Raw genomic sequence first — 19,468 nt, 5'->3', positions numbered from 1 at the left:
CTGTCAGAGCGTCCCAGCGCGCCTGCCTCCCCACGGACACAGGTGAGCGAGGCACCCGTGCCCCCGGCCCCGCCAGGCCTGGGGGTATCCCCGCGCCGGCTTTAGGGGACCCTCCCCCAAGCGCCAAGCCTTCTCCCGGGCGAGCGGCCCCTCACCCGGCCTGCCGGGAGGGGTGTTGGCGCTGGGCTGGAAGAGGGGCCGCCTCACCCGGAGTCGGAGTGGGTCTTGACAGGATGCCTGGGCGACACTGCTCACACGGAGTCCGAAGTGCAGCCCTGGTTTCGGGGACCCCTCCGTACTCCGAGCTTTGCACCTCACCCGGCCTCGTCCGGGAAAGCGCGACCTGGCGAGGCTGCCCTGACCCCAGATCCCGGCTCCTCAGTGCGCCGGCCTCGGTGAGCTGGACGAAGCCCCCCAACCTGGTCCCGGCGGCTCTGAGCGCGCAGCCACCGCCAGGAGCCCAGGGGACCCATCGGGGGCTCCGCGCCACTTGAGAGCACCAAGCCCCCCATCCCCGGCGCCTCCCGCGGGCTGAGACCCCGGGCCAGTGCCCTTGGCACGTGCTTCTGCGCCTCGTGGCTCCTCCCGGGAGTGGGGCCGTGAGGACCGGGGCCGCGGCCTCCCTGCGCGTCGAGGGAACTGGGCGAGTGTGGCCCGGTCCCCCCAGGCAGCTGGGGTGGGAGCTGCGCTCGGCCACTCGGCCAGTCCCCGGGCTCCCCTTCCTCACCGTCGGCGCCCCCAGACTCCAGCCGCTTGGACTCCGACTTAAGAGGCAGCCTCGACCCCGCCTCTGCCTTCTGACCCATCCCTAAAGATGGCCGGGCACCCCTACAGGACCCCCAGAAGCCGACCTCTCCCTCCACGTGCGCCACCGCCTCGCCCCTCCCCGCAGTCCTCCAGGTCTTCTTCCTGTCCCCAACGGTCTGGGACCCCCAAGCTCCATCCTCCGCTTCCTGCTCTCTTCATCCCGCCCCCGCTCCTTCTGGGCCAGCGCCTCCAGTGACTATTCCCAGGGATCCCTCAGAGCTGAGGACGCCGAGGCCACATCCCCATTTGGGACCTTGCCCCGACCCCGACCTCCGGATCTCCAACTCCACCAAACCTCGAAGCCACCATCTGCCCCCAAACTGTCGCTGCTCCAGGCTTTCGGAGGGGAGTCGTGGCAACAGCCATTAGGATGCACTAAGCGGGGCACTTCCTGAGCCCAAGGACACCGAGGGGCATTCACTGAGTGAATGGGGATGTGCTGCTAATAACTAACACTAATTGACCACCTGCCGTGTGCCCATCCTCTTCGAACATGCAACTTCCTTGTTCCTTATCTTGTTATTGTCTCTTTCTCTCTGCCAGAATCTAATCCTCACAAGGGCAGGGACTGGGGTCTGTTTTGTTAACTGCCACACCACAATGCCTGGCACGAAGGAAGATTCTTGAATTAATGAATGGAGATTAAATTATAATTTAAAAGCCTGGCATGAACTAAGCACCTTCTGCATGCTTATCACCTGCTACTGACATATAGTTCACTTTTTTTTTTTTTTTTGAGATGGAGTTTTGCTCTTGTCCCCCAGGCTGGAGTGCAGTGGTGAGATCTCACCTCACTGCAAGCTCCGCCTCCCGGGTTCACGCCATTCTCCTGCCTCAGCCTCCCGAGTAGCTGGGACTACAGGCATCCGCCACCACGCCCGGCTAATCTTTTGTGTTTTTAGTAGAGACGGGGTTTCGCCATGTTGGGCAGGCTGGTCTCAAACTCCTGACCTCAGGTGATCCACTTGCCTCAGCCTCACAAAGTGCTGGGATTACAGGCGTGAGCCATTGCACCCGGCCCACTTTTTTACCTAGTTTGTTGTCTCTCACCCCGACCAGAATATAACCTTCATGAGGGCTACAGTTTGTTGTCTATTTATTGCCCACCTCTATGTCCTTGCCACACAGTAGGTTCCCAATAAATGTATGTTGAATAATTAATAAAGACAACATTCTAATGATAATGGCTAACAGACCACGTAATTGACATATTTATTTGGTTTATTGTCTTATCTGCCTCTGCCTTTTAGAACATAAACCTTCTGGGGGTGGGAATGTTGAGTCCCTACTGTCTGGCAGGCACCGTGCTGGGCTGGGGTTCAATGGTGACCCAAACCGGCAAAATCCTGCACTCCCTCCATCATGGTGAGGAACTGCTAATGGGCATAGGCATTCTCTTCGGGGTGAGGAAAATGTTCTAAAATTTAGTTATGGTGATAGTTGCGCAACTTCATGAATATGCTAAAACCCGTTAAATTGGACACTAGCTGGCTGAACTTGATGGGATGTAAATTACATCTCAGTAAAGCTGTTTGGGAAATCCAGACTTCACAGTTGTTGGTTCGTGTGAGGAGGGAAGGAGAGATGGGGGGGACGTGGGGCAGGGAGAAAACAACATAAATCATATATATATAGCACGCAAATTGGAAGGTGATCAGCACACAATAGGCACTCGGTAAATGTTAAAATAATGACACCCCACTGTCTCCTTGCCCTCACATGGTCTCCCCTAACGTATTGCCTGTTGTCTTGCTTCTTCTCTTCCCACTTGCAGAGCCCGCTGCCCACGTCTCTTCCCTGAGCTGCCTGCTGGGGTCATGGAGCTGCCAACAAAGCCTGGCACCTTCGACCTGGGCCTGGCCACATGGAGCCCTTCCTTCCAGGGGGAAACCCACAGGGCACAGGCACGCTGCAGGGATGTTGGCAGGCAGCTGCCTGAGTACAAGGCTGTGGTGGTGGGCGCGAGTGGCGTGGGCAAGAGTGCGCTGACCATCCAGCTGAACCACCAGTGCTTCGTGGAGGACCACGACCCCACCATCCAGGATTCCTACTGGAAGGAGTTGACCCTGGACAGTGGGGACTGCATTCTGAATGTGTTGGACACAGCAGGGCAGGCCATCCACAGGGCCCTGCGTGACCAGTGCCTGGCTGTCTGTGATGGTGTGCTGGGCGTCTTTGCTCTCGATGACCCCTCGTCTCTGATCCAGCTGCAACAGATATGGGCCACCTGGGGCCCTCACCCCGCCCAGCCCCTTGTCCTCGTGGGCAACAAATGTGACCTTGTGACCACCGCTGGAGATGCTCATGCCGCTGCTGCAGCCCTTGCACACAGCTGGGGGGCCCACTTCGTGGAGACCTCAGCCAAAACACGGCAAGGCGTGGAGGAGGCCTTTTCTCTGCTGGTCCATGAGATCCAGAGGGTCCAGGAGGCCATGGCCAAGGAGCCCATGGCAAGGTCCTGTAGGGAGAAGGCCCGGCACCAGAAGGCCACCTGCCACTGTGGCTGCTCTGTGGCCTGAAGGTCTTGGCCAAGAAATGTAGACCTACCCCCAGGCCAGGGTGATTGTTTATTTGACATGAGACCCCTGAAACAATTAGTTTTGAGGGACACATTCAGTATACTAGGGAAAGATGGACACCTCTCTTGTTTTCACTTGGTGAGGGGCTTTTTGGTAACATGGGAGTGCCTAATGTTGCTTTTGTTATGTCGAGAGATTTTGTGCAAAATTAAATAAATGGTGTTTTTGGTTTCAAAGCTGCCTCCGTGCTGAGTGTTGTGTGGGTGAGAGTGAGACTGGGTAGAATGTTACTTGAGTTGTGAGAATTCTTTCATTCAAGAAATTCAGGGGGAGCCCACGGTGTGCCAGGCTCCGCTTTAGATACAAGAGAGGTAGAGACAAACAAGACACTTAAAAATCCCTGCCCTGATAGATATGGCATCAGGCTAGACAGTGATAAAGGCTACGTGTTAAAGGCAGGTGAAGGAATAGGGTGACAGGTCCAGGAAAGCCTTCTAGAGAGTAGGTAACATCTGGACAAAAACTTGAAGATATCCAAAGGCAGAGGGACTAGCCAGTGCAAAGGCCGTGGCTACAAATCAGCTGCTACCACAGCAACCCTCAGTATCTCCAGGGCCTGGAGCAAGAGTACAGGTAGGCCTCTACACTACATAACTAAATAGGTAAACAGACATTGCAAATCAAGCTTTACAAAGCAAACGAAATACACCCTATCCTAATTTGGCAAATACACTTTCTTGGTGACCTGGATATCCAGGCTCCAATTTCTCAGCCTTCTCAGAGTTCCCTGCCAGAATGTGCCCGTCTGCCAAAGAGTGTGCCTGTATTGGGACCTCCCGTTCCCCAGCGCGAAGTCCTCTCCCGTTCTCTCCCCCGCATCAGGAGGTGTTCATGTGTGCCTGTGACATCCCAGCCCGCACCTCAAGCTCTACTCCCGTGCCCCACAAAGCCACCCCTTGGCCCTCAGGAGGATGGTCCCTTGGAAGATGATGGTGCAGGCCCTGAAAGTGGCCTGAAAGCCTGGGATCCCCATACCCAAGTGAGGCCTAAAAGGGGGACACAAGATCCGCGTGGGCACTGCCATTGTCCATGTTGATGCCTTCCCCTCCACCTCAAGGAGAGACATAGACTGAGCAGGTGATTGCTCTAAAGTGCAGGACCCAGGGTAGGGGCTCCTCTCCCCTGGTCTAAGGGCAACCACCACCGTGGGCACCACCAGCCCCTAGAAACTGCCACTCACACAGACAAGCACAGAGCTGCTTCAGATCATGTTTATTGTGGGGCCGGGGGTAGGGATCCTCGGGTGGGAGGGCTGGTTGGCCGGGGTAAGTTGCTCTGGACGTGCTGGCGGGGAGCAGTCCTGGTGGCGGGATGGCGGGGGCACTCCTGGGTCCCAGGGTGCAAGGGATCCGGGCTGTGCTCAGGGTGGCAAGAGGCGGCGTGCAGGCACCTGGGGCGCCGGGGTCTCTAGGCGTTTCACGCGCAGCAGTGCCCCCAGCACGCCCTCAGGGGGCACGTCGGAGCCCACATCCTGGTCGGCGGCACGGCGGAGGCGGCGCGGGGCTGCCACCCCCTCGGAGTCCGCGCTTCCGGCAAGAATCCGTCCCAGCAAGTACCTGCAGGGCCGAGCGCAATGCAGTGAGGCTACGTCCGCGGTGGGGCATTCCCTGGCCCCACCCCCGAGGCCCAGAACGCAGGATCCACAACCACGTACTGCCTGGGGACAGGTTCCCTCCCCAAGGAGGCGTCCTCAGTCCACTGCTTTCAGGAGACAGCCGTCCCCGTCTTTCATCCCAGAAACGGTGGCTTCCCTGCCTCCCTCTCCCCTTTCCAGGACCTGGGGTCCACTTCCCCCACTGAGTACTCAGCCAGGCATCCTTGCCCCGACTCCCTGGATCCAGGACCTCACTCCCTCTTAGGGCCCCAAGACTTAGAGGTTCGCACTCCACGGGAGAAGCAGGCGTCCCAGTTCCTCTCCCTCGACCTCCCCGGACGGAGGCACCCGACCCCTCCCCACCCCCTGCTGGGCACCTCAGCAGCTCGGGGTCCACGTCGGGTGTCTCGTCGCCTGCCTCCTCGGCATCTGGGCCCGCGGGGCCGTCGTCGTAGACTGGGGGCCGGGGTCTGAGCGCTGCGGCGGGGACAGGCGCGGGGACAAGCTGGGCTGCGAGGGCGGCAGGGTCAAGGCGGGCGCGGAGCAGAGCGCGAGCTAGCTGCGCTGCAGGCGCGTCGGGGTCGTCGTCCAGGCCCAGAGCCGGGTCAGAGTTGCGGGGGGCGCCCCAAACACGCAGCAGCTGCGCCAGGACGCGCGCCTGCTGATCCTCAGCCTCCTGCGCCTCGGCCCGCGCCCGCTCCTGACGTTCGGCCTCCAGCAGATGCGCCAGAGCCCGCGCCAGCTCCTGCACCGCCCCCGCCGCCGCCTCACCTCGGGGCACTGACCGCCGGAAGCGGCGGGGAGCGCCAGTCTCAGCCAAGGGCGGCGACGCTGCACTTAGGCCGCGGGGCTCCTGAGGGAAAATGAGGTGGGGGAAAAGAGTTTGTCAGCGTCTGTCGAGCCAGGGACCCCAGCCTGGGAAGCTCCGTGGGCCTCAAGCATCCCAGATGCCACCAAAAGCACCGTGACCATCCAAATACACCCGGACTCCCCTAAGGCCACTGGAAACCACCAAATATCTCCAAACACACTTAAGGCCACCAAAGATCCCCAGACACCCCCCTACTCCGCCCCACAGCGCGCCAGTGATCCCTTGGTGACTCTCATAATTCCTCCCTCCCCACCCCCACTCCTGGGGACCGAGTTTCTTTATAAGAGTAGCGATGGTAGATATGACAGTTACAGATTTTTCCATATTTAATATTGTGGACAACAGGAACTATATGAATAAACTTGTTCATATACCATTTGGCATGTGTACAAGTTCATCTGTAGAATAAATTACCCAATAACAAATTTTCAGTTCAAGCAGTTTTGAAACAATTTCCACAAGTTTAAAGAAATAAAAGAGGGTACCAATAATCTGAGCAAGGAATAAAAAAGATCATAAAAATGACTGTGAAGGTTTGGAAAAGAAACATACAGGCCACATATAAATATGTTTAAAAGGAGTGATGCCTGCAACACAAATAGCCAATAAAAGAGTAGTACACAGGGGCCGGGCGCGGTGGTTCACGCCTGTAATCCCAGCACTTTGGGAGGCCGAGGGGGGGCGGATCACAAGGTCAGGCGATCGAGACCATCCTGGCTAACACGGTGACAGCCCGTCTCTACTAAAAATACAAAAAAATTAGCTGGGTGTAGTGGCCGGCGCCTGAAGTCCCAGCTACTCAGGAGGCTGAGGCAGGAGAATGGCGTGAACCCGGGAGGCGGAGCTTGCAGTGAGCCAAAATCGGGCCACTGCACTCCATCCTGGGCAACAGAGCCAGACTCCGTCTCAAAAAAGAAAAAAAAAGAGTAGTACACAGAAGATACAGAGAATTCCTAAACAGTAGTAAGAGAAAAACTCATACAGAAATAGAAAAAATACATGATCACCTATTTCACAAAAATGATTACTAAACATGAAAAATCGGGCCAGCTGTAGTGGTTCATGCCTGTAATCTCAGCACTTGGGGAGGCCAACGCAGGAAGATCGCTTGAGGCCAGGAGTTTGAGACCAGCCTGGTCAACATAGAGAGACCCTGTCTCTACAAAAAATAAAACCAAAAAAATGAGCGAGGCACATGCCCATAGTCCCAGCTACTTGGGAAGATGAAGTGAGAGGATCACCTGAGTCCAGAAGCTCAAGGTTGCAGTGAGCCCAGATTGCACCACTACACTCCAGTGTGTATGACAGAGGAAGATGCTGTCTCTAACAAACATAAAATAAAATTAAAAACCTCATTAGTAATCAGGGGAAAGCAAATTAAAATGCCAGTGAGATACTATGCATAATATAACTAAAAGATTGACCCAAATCAAAAAGTCTGATAATATAAAGTGTTGATATGAATGCAGAAAAATGGGAACTCTCATACTATGCTGGTGAAAATTAAACTGGCAAAGTAATTTTGAAGAGCGGTTTGACAATATCTAAAAAGATGCACATATCCTATGACCCACTCCTGGGACGTTATGCCCCAGAGTAGCTTTGGCACATATACTACTGGCCACAAGTTCATGACAGATGACGGCAGCACTGTTCGTAATAGCATAAAAGGGCAGGGGAGAAAGAAAAGCCTGGAAACAATCCAATGTCCACTGACAAATTGAGAACACATATATAAATCATGATGTCCTCATAGGATATAATGTTATGCAGTAATACAAATAAATGAATTATAGCCACCAAGCATAAACTTGGATGAATCTCGCAACCAAAGTAGAGCCAAGGGGGAAAAAAAAAAAAAAAAGCCAAGTTCCAGAATTTCACTGCAGACTGCCTGAGACTACTAGACACCCTGAGGACTTCCTAGTGACCCCTAGTGACTACGAGGAACCAGTCACCCAGTATGATTCTATTTCAATGATGTTCAAAAAGCAGGAAAAACTAAACAATGGATTGTTTTGAGAGCTACACATATGTGATAAGCTACAAACAAAAGTAAGGAAGTAAGGGATCAATGGACAGAAAATATAGAATATGGACTGTGCAGGAACAGGGGCTGCCATGGGGAGGGGCACACAGGGGCTTCTAACTCTTGGTCAGGCTCTATTTATTCAGCTGAGTGACTGCTACACGGCGGAGTTATTTTGTCATCATTCTTTACATTGTACATATATATTAAACACATTGTTACACGGATATAAGGTAACAGTTTTTTTTTTTTTTTTTTAATTCCCATCTTTGATGCAGATAGTATTGAAGAGCTAGAGGAGGATGCCTCTGCAAGTGCCCTTGCTTGGCGCCTACCACTCCTCAGTCACCCCGGGGTGTCACACTCACCAGCAATCACAGCCTCACACACATTATGAGGACTGACAGGCCTGGAGATGTCACATATACAGCCCAACACTGCCACAGCCACATGTAAGGACCTGCACATGTTCACATCCGCAGCTGCCCCTGCAGTTACAGTCGCCAAGCCACCCAGGTGCAAGGACATGCACCATCCTTAAAGACACAATGCAGCAGAGAGACATCATGGCTCCTCTCCTCAGGATGACACAGCTCCACAAAGAAACAGAGAGAAACAGTCTCAGGAACACGCAAATGAAATCCCAGGCACTTGGTCCAACAGAACCACTACGGAATGTGCACACGGAGATGCGAAGACCACTCCCTCTCAAACAAAAACGAAATCACAGAGAGTGAGAGAGAGAGAGACGCCCATAGGCCATGCCAACACACATATAAAGATTCATAAATATACACACGGTGTCACCGAGAAAACAATCGGGCCCACAGAAGAATCGCGCACAGAAGTATTCCGGTATCACACACACTACACACCCAGACGCACCACGGCACCTTTGTAGGACACTTGGAAGCGCTCAAACCAGAGACCACACACTTTCAAGGACACGACACCTCCACACCACTGTCCTCACATCACACGCACACACACCGATGCGCGCGCGCCCTTTCTTAAAGTGCCTTAGTGCCGTGGAGAGCGTCACAGGCACCGGGCTCGGAAAGGTGGGCAGGGCAAGGTTACCGGCGGCGCCCGGGACAACGCCACCCGCACAGGCAGAGACCGAGTCAGGTCTCAGGTGTGCCGGCGTGGCCTGGGCGCGGACCAGCGGCCGGAGCCCAGGCCACCCTCGTCGATCTCTCCGCACGTACCGGGAGCCGGCTTGGGCGAGGATGAGGTGGCGCAGCCCCAACTCCAACCCTCGCCGGTGGCATCCTCCCCCAACCCCACCCCGCGCCGGACTGGAGTCGCACCTTTACCGGCCGCGCGCAGAGCGCGGAGGGCGGCTGAAAGAGGCCCAGCAGCAGCAGCACCAAAAGGCCGACGCCCCCGGCCCGCGGCCCCCAGAGCAGCGGCGACCCCGCCATGCTGCCCCAGCGAGCCGGGCTCCGGACGGGCGAACTGGCTGGCAAGTGCGCAGTGCCGAGGCGAGCTGGCGAGGCTGCGGCGCTCTGCGGCTGCGCACGCCCGGAATCAGGGCCTCCCCTACCCCCCCACCCCCCACCCGACGCAGGCGCAGCCTCGGGGAACTGGCAGCCCCTCCAGACCTCCCGTCGCCATGGAGATGCCCAAAGGGCAAGGTGGAGAGCTGGCGGTTGCCATGGCAGTCGGAGGGCAGTTGCTGGGGCAACCGACCTTACAGTTACCTTGGCAGACAGGAAAACAGGCAAGAAAAATGGACTCAGTGGAGTGAAATGGGGGTCTGGTCCTCATCTCTCTTCCTTGGGGAGGAGATGGACTTTAGTTTGTTCATTAGATAAATAGTTAATGGATCACCCGCAGTGGGCCCGGCTCGCGCCAAGGGAGATGGTTTCAATCTAGGTGATGTGACCATGGACAGCTCAGTTCGCCATTCTAAGGCTCAGGCTCTCAGAGGCATAAAGGGGTTATTACTGACAGCCTCCCTCAAAGTGACCTTGGAGGTTTAGAATGACATTCAGTAGGAGCTCAATAAATGCTCCTTTCCATTCTCTCCTTGTCTCTTTGTCTTTTTTTTTTTTTTTTTTTCTGACAGGGTCTCACTGTGTCCTCCAGGCTGAGGGCAGTGGCCAGATCTCAACTCACTGCAATTTCCACCTCCAGGGTTCAAGCAATTCTCATGCCTCAGTCTGCCAAGTAGCTGGGACTACAGGTGCCCACCACCACGCCTGGCTAATTTTTGTATTTTGGTAGAGATGGGGTCTCGCCATGTTGCCCAGGTTGGTCTCCAACTTCTGAGCTCAAGCAATCGACCCTCCTCAGCCTCCCAAAGTGCTGGGATTACAGGTGTTGAGTCACCATGCCTGGCCCTGGCCCAATACTTTCATTTCTCCATGGCTCTCTGTGTTTCTGTTTCTGTCCTTATGTGCCCACAGCTCTCTCTGTGTCTTCCTCTCCCCATATGTCTCTCCCTGTCTATGACTTTCTCTCCTTTCATCTCTCCAACCCCTGTCTTGTCTCTGTCTTTATTTTACTGTCTATATCTACTTGTTTTCCGTAGATAGATATATACATAGATACATATATACATAGACTTTACCCATATATTGTTCCAGAAATAAGTTCAAGTCACTGAAATGACATATCAAAGCAAACAAGATCTTGAAAAAATGTGTATCCATAGGGCAAAAAATGTTGGGGAGGGAATGTTAACAATGGTTATCTCTGGGGAGGTAACTAATGGTTTGTTACTTTCTCCTTTATACTTTTCTATTGTCCGAAAAAAGAAAAAGTTACAGTAGGCCAGGCTCGGTGGCTCACGCTTGTAATCCCAGCACTTTAGGAGGCCGAAGCGGGTGGATCACCTGAGGTCAGGAGTTTGAGACCAGCCTGGCCAACATGGTGAAGCCCCGTCTCTACTAAAAATACAAAAATTAGCCAGGCCTAGTAGCACATACCTGTAATCCAAGCTACTCAGCAGGCTGAGGCAGGAGAATCACTTGAACCCGGGAGGCGGAGGTTGCAGTGAGCCGAGATTACACCATTACACTACAGCCTGGGTGACAAGAGCGAAACTCCTTCTCAAAAAGAAAAAGAAAAAAAGTTACAATAATTATGTATCACTGTTATAATCAAATAAAAAAGAGTACAGATATTTTCATTTTGGAATTAAAACAAAATATGAAAACATGGCATAAATTTAAAGGGATGAAAAGAAAGATCCATTCATGGTGCTGTGGATGTATCTATCTAACCCATTGACTCTAACTGCCTTCATCTTGATAGTGTTACAAACAACTTTACAAGGAAAATCTTTGTATAAATCTTTTTGTGAACCTGAAGATCATATCCACAGGAATGGTGTCATCAAAACACACTTAAGATGGCCCCCATGATTCCTCCCATCTGGCGCTCACATGCTTGCATAATCCCCTGTCCTTGAGTTTGTGCATGACCAAGGGTGACTGACTGTATGCCATTACATGTATGTGATCATATTAAAAATAAGGTTGAGGCTAGGCATGGTGGCTCACGCCTGTAATCCCATCACTTTGGGAGGCCGAGGCGGGCGGATCACATGAGGCCAAAAGTTCGAGACCAGCCTGGTTAACATAGTGAAACCCCATCTCTACTAAAAATACAAAAATTAGCTGGGCGTGGTGGGGGGCATCTCTAATCCCAGCTACTCAGGAGGTTGAGGCATGAGAATTGCTGGAACCCAGGAGGCAGAGGTTGTAGTAAGCCAAGATTTCACCACTGCACTCCAGCCTGAGCCTCAGAGTGAGACCCTGTCTCAAAAACTAAATAAATAAATAAGGTTGAAATGACCACGTTGTAGAAGACTCTCACTGCCTTGTTGGCTTAAGCAGGTGGCCACTTTGGGGAACCTTAAACTCTAGGAAATGAGGGTGGCTTCCAGTTGACATCCAACAAGAAACTGAAGCCCTCAGTCTTATGACTGTAAGAAACAGAATACTGCCAAGAACTCCAGTGAGCTTGAAATTGGATCCTTTCCCAGGGAAGCCTCAAATGAGACAGCAGCCCTAGTGGACACCTTGATTTTCAGCTTCTGAGACTATAAGCAGAAAATCCAGCTAAGCCACACCCTGACTCCTGATCCACAGAAACCATGAGATAATATTGCATGTATATAGTTTAAAAGCTGCAAACTTTGTGGTAATATTCTTTTTTTTTTTTTTTTTTTTTTGAGGCGGAGTCTCGCTCTGTCACCCAGGCTGGAGTGCAGTGGCCAGATCTCAGCTCACTGTAAGCTCCGCCTCCCGGGTTCATGCCATTCTCCTGCCTCAGCCTCCCAAGTAGCTGGGACTACAGGCGCCCACCACCTCGCCCAGCTAGTTTCTAATTTTTTTTGTATTTTTTTAGTAGAGACGGGGTTTCACCGTGTTAGCCAGGATGGTCTCGATTTCCTGACCTCGTGATCTGCCGGTCTCGGCCTCCCAAAGTGCTGGGATTACAGGCTTGAGCCACCGCACCCAGCCTGTGGTAATATTCTTTACACAGCAATAAAAAATTAGTCTGACTAGGATAAGACCTCTATGGAGAAAAAGTTAAAACTCCATTAAAAGGTATAAAAGAGGCCGGCCGCAGTGGCTCATGCCTGTAATCCCAGCACTTTAGGAGGCCGAGGCGGGCAAATCACCTGAGGTCAGGAGTTCAAGACCAGCCTGGCCAACATGGTGAAACCCCATCTCTACTGAAAATACAAAAATTAGCCAGACATGGTGACACGTGCCTGTAATTCCAGCTACTCAGGAGGCTGAGGCAGGAAAATTGCTTGAACCTGGCAGGCAGAGGTTGCAGTGAGCCGAGATCGTGCCACTGCATTCCAGCCTGGGTGACAGAGCAAGACTCTGTCTCAAAAATGAAAAAAGATCATCTGAATAAATGAAGACGCAATTCATGTTCTTGGATGAGGCAATTTCGTTTTATAGAGATGTCAAGTCTATCCAAACTAATATATAATTTCTATGTAATTTCAATTTAAATCCCAGCTGAATATTTTAAAGAAAATCAATTAAATGTACTTTTTATTTTGTTTTATTTGTAATCCTCTCCTTCTGTAATAAAATGTATTTTTTTGTTTGTGTGGGTTTTGTTGTTGTTGTTGTTGTTTTTGTTTGGTTTTTGGTTTCTGGTTTTGTTTTGGCTTTTTTGTTTGTTTATTTGTTTGTTTGTTTGTTTTTTGAGACAGGGTCTCACTCTGTCACCCAGGCTGGAATGCAGTGGCAAAATCACGGCTCACTGCAACCTCCACTTCCCAGGCTCAAGCAATCCTCCCACCTCAGCCTTCCGACTTGCTGGGACTACAGGTGTTTGCCACCATGCCCAGCTGATTTTTGCATTTTTTTGTAGAGACGGGTTTCACCATGTTGCCCAGGCTGGTCTTGAACTCCTGGGCTCAAGTGATCCTCCCATCTTGGCCTCCCAAAGTGCTAGGATTACAGGCATGAGCCACCACACCTGGCCATATTTTTAAATGTATATAAGAATCCATGCAAAAATTTGTACACAAATGTTCAAAGCAGCATTATTTATTTATTTATTTATTTATTTATTTTATTTATTTATTTTTGAGTCAGAGTCTCGCTCTGTGGCCCAGGCTGGAGTGCAGTGGCCGGATCTCAGCTCACTGCAAGCTCCGCCTCCCGGGTTTACGCCATTCTCCTGCCTCAGCCTCCCGAGTAGCTGGGACTACAGGCGCCAGCCACCTCGCCTGGCTAGTTTTTTTGTATTTTTTTTATTTAGTAGAGACGGGGTTTCACCGTGTTAGCCAGGATGGTCTTGATCTCCTGACCTCGTGATCCGCCCGTCTCGGTCTCCCAAAGTGCTGGGATTACAGGCTTGAGCCACCGCACCCGGCCCAAAGCAGCATTATTTATAATAGCAAAAAGTGGAAACAACCCAAATGTTCATCAGTAGATGAACAGATAAGTAAAATGAGGTTTCTCCGTATAGTTGAATATTATTCAGCCATAAAAAGGAATGAAGTGAGGTCAAGTGTGGTGCCGTAATCCCAGCACTTTGGGAGGCCAAGGCAGGCAGATTACTTGAGGCCAGAAGTTCGAGACCAGCCTAGCCAACATGGTGAAACCTTGTCTCTACTAAAAATATAAAAATTAGCTGGGCGTGGTGGTGCACGCTTGTAATCTCAGCTACTCAGGAGGCTGAGGCAGGAGAATCGCTTGAACCTGGGAGGCATGGGTTGCAGTAAGCAGAGATCGCACCACTGCACTCCAGCCTGGGCAACAGAGAGAGACTCTGTCTCAAAAACAAAAAACAAAAAGCAAAAACCAAAAAATGAGAATGAAGTGCTGATACACGTTACAACATGGATTAATCATGCACAAGGAAGAATATTGATGAGAATGCGCACATCACAATTTACAGATTCTGCTTCATGAAGACCCCATATGAAAAGTAACAGATATGCCAGGTTGGGAAATGATATTTGCTCTGTCTGAAATGACAAGAGGTTAAACAAACAGAATAGAAAAGACTTTGAGAAATCAAAAAGAAAAAGACAGGCGCCCCGAGGACAAATGGATGAAAGATAAAACAGGTGGGACATGGTGGCTCACGCCTGTAATCCCAGCACTTTGGGAGGCCGAGGCAGGCAGATCTCTTGAGGTCAGGAGTTCAAGACCAGCCTGGCCAACATGGTGAAACCCAGTGTCTACTAAAAATACAGAAATTAGCCGGGCGTGGTGGTGCTCACTTGTAATCCCAGCTACTCGGGAGGCCAAGGCAGGAGAATCACTTGAACCCGGGAGGCAGAGGTTGCAGTGAGCTGAGATCATGCCATTGTACTCCAGCCTGAGAGACAAAGCTAGACTCTGTCTCAAACAAACAAACAAACAAAATAGCCTGGGCCTCTATGGATTCAAAATCCAACTGCCTCTTCAACATTCCACTTGGATGTTTAATAAGCAAAGTAATGTTAACCTCTCCAAAGCTGAGTTATTGATTTACTGCCTCCAAGCACCTCCGTTCTCGATCCCTCCCCCCACCAAAAACCCCTCCCTCTGTCTGCCCATCTTAGTCAACGGTCCGTCACTCACTTAGCTTCTCCTGTCAAAAATCACACAGAAGCCCAGCATGGTGGAGTGCACCAGTATTCCCAACTTCTTGGAAGGTTGAGGTGAAGGAATCACCTGGAGGCCAGGACTTCGAGGCTGAAGTGAGTTATGATTTCGCCACTGCACTCCAGCCTGGGTGACAGAGTGACACCCTGACTCTGAAAAACAACCAAAAAACAAACAAACAAAAAATCGGCCAGCCATGGTGGCTCATGCCTATAATCCCAGCACTTTGGGAGGCCAAGGCGAGAGGAGCCCAGGAGTTCAAGACCAGGTTGGGAACATAGTAATACCCCTCTCTACATACATACATACATACATACATAAATGCCGGGCGTGGTGGCACAACTTGTAGTCCCAGCTACTTGGGAGGCTGAGGTGGGAGGATCGGTCGAGGCTGCAGTGTGCCGAGATCATGCCACTGCACTTCAGCCTGAGTGACAGGGGGAGACCCTGTCTCAAAAAAATAAAAAATAAAAACCACCTAAGTGAACTTTTTCCTCCGTCTTGTCTTTGTGTCCCTAAGAATTGCTTTTAAGTTTCTTCTGACCAGAATCAGGAAGGTTTTTTTGTCTTGTTTTGTTTTTTGTGTGTGTTTTTTTCTCCTAGCCCATAATCAGTGGTGATTGGCCTTTGGCCAAAATATGAAGACATGAAGTTACACAAGCACCCCCCTTCTGGAACCTTCCAATTCACATGTAATCTTCTCAGTCTGAGGCGGTGCCTCTTCCAGAACAACACTTGCATCCTTCATGTTCTGTCACTATAATGGCAACACATATATTCATCTCTCTAAATGACACAGTTTCACCAGGGGAATTTGCAAATTGAAGCAACCACTTTGGGAAACTTTTGAAAAACAAGATTGTTCATTTGAAAGGTGCCTTATAACAACATGGGAAGAAATTCACATGGAGAGAGTGTTTGTCTTATGTTTTTCGAAGAGAGAAATCCTTTTGTTTAACATAGGAGAGACCCTCCTTGTCATTTATGTATTTGGGGATGCAGAAGTGCTGACTTTTTAATAGTATGTTTTGATAGCGTTGTCAAAGGCTTGAATTATTGTTTAAACCAGCTGTGTTGGCACACGCTGTCATCCCAGCACATTGGGAGGCCGAGGTTGGCGGATCACTTGAGCTCCGGAGGTTGAGGCTGCACTGAGCTGTAATAGCCCCACTGCAGTCCAGCCTGTTTGACAGAGTGAGACTTTGTCTCAAAAATATCACAGTAATAAATAAAATAAAATAAAACAGATATAATAACTCTTTTGTGTATGTTTATGCCAAAGTGGGTTTTCCTGCAACCAAAATTTCTCCTCTGTCCTTTCAGAGGGAATCTAACAAGTCTTTAATAATGATAATTTCTTTCTTTCTTTCTTCTTCTTCTTTTTTTTTTTTTTTTTGTTGAGACAGAGTCTCCCTCTGTTGCCCAGGCTGAAGTGCAGTGGCACGATCTCAACTCATTGCAACCTCCGCCTCCCAGGTTCAAGAGATTCTCCAGCTTCAGCCTCCCGAGTAGCTGGGATTACAGGCGCCCCCTACCATGCCCAGCTAATTTTTGTATTTTTAATAGAGATGGGGTTTCACCATGTTGACCAGGCTGGTCTTGAACTCCTGACCTCAAGTGATCCACCCACCTCGGTCTCCCAAAGTGCTGGAATTACAAGCATGAGTCACTGCGCCAGGCCTAATAATGATAATTTTGTGTCCATCTGAAGCCAGCTCCTTCTCTCTCTTTTATTTCTAATTGTCTCCATCTCTTTTGCGCTCTTTTGGGAAACTTTAAGTATTATCTGGTTTAAATTAAAAAAAAAAGAAAAAAAACCACTTTGGGCTGGGTGCACTGTCTCATGCCTGTGATAATCTTAGCACTTTAGGAAGTAGAGGCAGGAGGATGACTTGAGCCTGGGAGATCAAGGTTGCAGTGAGCTATGACTGCACCACTACACTTCAGTCTGGGTGACAGAGCAAGACTTTGTCTCAAAACCAAACAAACGAAAAACATTTCAGTCATATCTAGTCCAGAGAAACATTGACATCTAAGAGAAAGAAAGAGGCCTGGTGCACTGACTCATGCTTGTAATCCCAGTACTTTGGGAGGTTGAGGATTGCTTGAGCCCAGGAGTTCGAGACTAGCCTAGGCAACATGGCTAAACCCCGTCTGTACAAAAAATTTTAAAATTAGTTGGGTGTGCTGGTGTGTGCCTGTGGTCCCAGCTACTCAGGATGCTGAGGTGGAAGGATCACTTGAACCCTGGGAGGCAGAGGTTGCAGTGAGCCGAGATGGTGCCACTGCACTCCAGTCTGGGTGACAGAGCGACACTGTCTCAAAGAAAAAAAAAATGTGAATACTCGGAATTGTATTTACATGAAATTCTTCATTACAAGCATTATGAGATAAAAAAGGAAAGTTCTTAATACGGAGACAAAAGAAGACCTTCGACCTGAATTAATTTTTTTAATTAAAAAAATTTAATCTTGGGGGGAGGACAGGGTCTCACTCTGCCACTACCAGCTGGAGTGCAGTGGCATGATCTTGGCTCACTGCAACCCCCACCTCCTGCGCTTTAGTGATCCTCCCACCTCAGACTCCTGAGTAGCTGGGATTACAGGTGCGCACCACCACACCTGGCTTTTTGTATTTTTCGTAGAGATAGAGTTTCTGCCACATTGGCCAGGCTGGCTTTGAACTCCTGAGCTCAAGTGATCCACTCGCCTCAGCCTCCCAAAGTGCTGGGATTTCTGACCATGTCCGTTCAGAAAAATGTATATTTAAAACGAGTTGGCCAGGCGAAGTAGCTCATGCCTGTAATCCCAGCACTTTGGGAGGCCAAAGCGGGCAGATCACTGGAGGTCAAGAGTTCGAGACCAGCCTGACCAATATGACAAAACCCCATCTCTACTGAAGATATGAAAATTAGGCCAGATGCGGTGGCTCACAGCTGTAATCCAAGCACTTTGGGAGGTGGAGGCAGGTGGATCACCTGAGGTCAGGAGTTCAAGACCAGCCTGGCCAACATGGCGAAACCCCATCTCTACTAAAAATACAAAAATTAGTCAGGTGTGGTAGCGGGTGCCTATAATCCCAGCTACTGAGGCTGAGGCAGGAGAATTGCTTGAACCCGGGAGGCAGAGGTTGCAGTGAGCCGAGATTGCACCATTGCACTCCAGCCTGAGCGTAAGAGTGAAACTCCATTAAAAAAAAAAAAAAAAAAAACCCAAAAAACTAAAATTACCTGGGCGTGGTGGCACATGCCTGTAATCCCAGCTACTCTGGACGCTGAAGCAGGAGAATCGCTTGAACCTGGGAGGTGGAGGTTGCAGTGAGCCATGATCGCATTACTGCACTCCAGCCTGGGTGGCATAGTGAGACTCCATCTCAATCAATCAATCAATCAATCAATAGTTTAACAGTATTAAATTCTTAAAATGCTACAACTTGTAAGAGTATAATGTGCTAGTTAAAATTGTAACTGTTCTGTCATTAAAAATTCTGAATTACCTAAAAATAAGAAATAAAAAATAAAAAAAATTGTAACTGTTCAGATGCAGATCCTTAACTAATTCAAGACCTTAGATAACTGATTAAGAAATAATCCAGCCGGTGTGATGGCTCATACCTGTAATCCCAGCACTGTGGGAGGCCGAGGCAGAGGGATCACCTGAAGTCAGGAGTTCGAGACCAGCCTGGCCAACATGGTGAAACACCATCTCTACCAAAAAAAACACAAAAATTAGCCGGGCGTGGTGGCGGGCGCCTGTAATCCCAGCAACTTGGGAGGCTGAGGCAGGAGAATCGCTTGAACCTGGGAAGTGGAAGTTGCAGTGAGCCGAGATCATGCCACTGCACTCCAGCCTGGGCAACAAGAGTGAGACTCCGTCTCAAAAAAAAAAAAGGCCAGGCACAGTGGCTTACACCTGTAATCCCAGCACCTTGGGAGGCCGAGGCAGGTGGATCACGAGGTCGGAAGATCGAGACCATCCTGGCTAACATGGTGAAACCCCATCTCTACTCAAAATGCAAAAGAATTAGCCAGGAGTGGTGGCAGGCACCTGTAGTCCCAGCTACTCAGGAGGCTGAGGCAGAATGGCGTGAACCTGGGAGGCGGAGTTTGCAGTAAGCCGAGATCGCGCCACTGCACTCCAGTCTGGGCGACAGAACGAGACTCTGTAATAATCCTTGTGTGCCTAGACAATTTCTAGGAAACAAATACAAAACACCAGCCACTAAACATAATTTTAATTTCTTAGAATGTTGTAAATTAACAAAATATGCAGGTGTATTTGCATGATATATATGTTAATTTTTGCCATTCAAAATTGTAAAAATATATGGAATGAGTACTTGTGAAGAAAAAAAACAGCTAAATAATTCTCGGTTTCCCATACTTTAGCTTTCCTTTCTGCCTGGAGAAAAGAAAAATTGCTTACTTTGGTTTAATATACAATAATCAGCTGGGCGAGGTGGCTCACGCTTGTAATCCCAGCACTTTAGGAGGCTGAGGTGGGGCAGATC

General features: G+C 50.2%; 2 protein-coding genes across 2 annotated transcripts; one reads left to right on the top strand and one right to left on the bottom strand.

The window, feature by feature from the left end:
- The first annotated feature begins 11 nt into the window (after nucleotides 1-11).
- Nucleotides 12-3,370, top strand: ERAS (ES cell expressed Ras). The gene is made up of 2 exons (XM_025373568.1): nucleotides 12-42; nucleotides 2,582-3,370. Exon 2 carries the CDS (start codon nucleotides 2,625-2,627, stop codon nucleotides 3,324-3,326), a length of 702 nt encoding a protein of 233 aa, XP_025229353.1. The 5' UTR covers nucleotides 12-42; nucleotides 2,582-2,624; the 3' UTR covers nucleotides 3,327-3,370.
- A 1,211-nt stretch (nucleotides 3,371-4,581) lies between these two features.
- PCSK1N (proprotein convertase subtilisin/kexin type 1 inhibitor) lies at nucleotides 4,582-9,404 on the bottom strand. Its single transcript, XM_025372648.1, has 3 exons — nucleotides 9,191-9,404; nucleotides 5,358-5,833; nucleotides 4,582-4,942 (listed from the first exon to the last, which is right to left on the bottom strand). Exons 1-3 carry the CDS (start codon nucleotides 9,302-9,304, stop codon nucleotides 4,747-4,749), a joined length of 786 nt encoding a protein of 261 aa, XP_025228433.1. The 5' UTR covers nucleotides 9,305-9,404; the 3' UTR covers nucleotides 4,582-4,746.
- Between the last annotated feature and the right edge of the window lie 10,064 nt (nucleotides 9,405-19,468).

The sequence above is a fragment of the Theropithecus gelada genome, chromosome X (assembly GCF_003255815.1).
Source record: "Theropithecus gelada isolate Dixy chromosome X, Tgel_1.0, whole genome shotgun sequence".
Classification (NCBI taxonomy): Eukaryota; Metazoa; Chordata; class Mammalia; order Primates; family Cercopithecidae; genus Theropithecus; species Theropithecus gelada.
The sequence above is the reverse complement of the archived record's forward strand: the minus strand, read 5'-3'. Positions and strand labels throughout refer to the sequence as shown.

Coding starts and splice junctions, on each gene's coding strand:
- ERAS (XM_025373568.1), top strand. CDS start 2,625: ATGGAGCTGCCAACAAAGCCTGGCACCTTCGACCTGGGCCTGGCCACA.
- PCSK1N (XM_025372648.1), bottom strand. CDS start 9,304: ATGGCGGGGTCGCCGCTGCTCTGGGGGCCGCGGGCCGGGGGCGTCGGC. Junction 5,834..9,190: donor TCTGCGCGCGGCCGGTAAAG/GTGCGACTCCAG, acceptor ATTTTCCCTCAG/GAGCCCCGCGGCCTAAGTGC. Junction 4,943..5,357: donor GTGGACCCCGAGCTGCTGAG/GTGCCCAGCAGG, acceptor TCGGCCCTGCAG/GTACTTGCTGGGACGGATTC.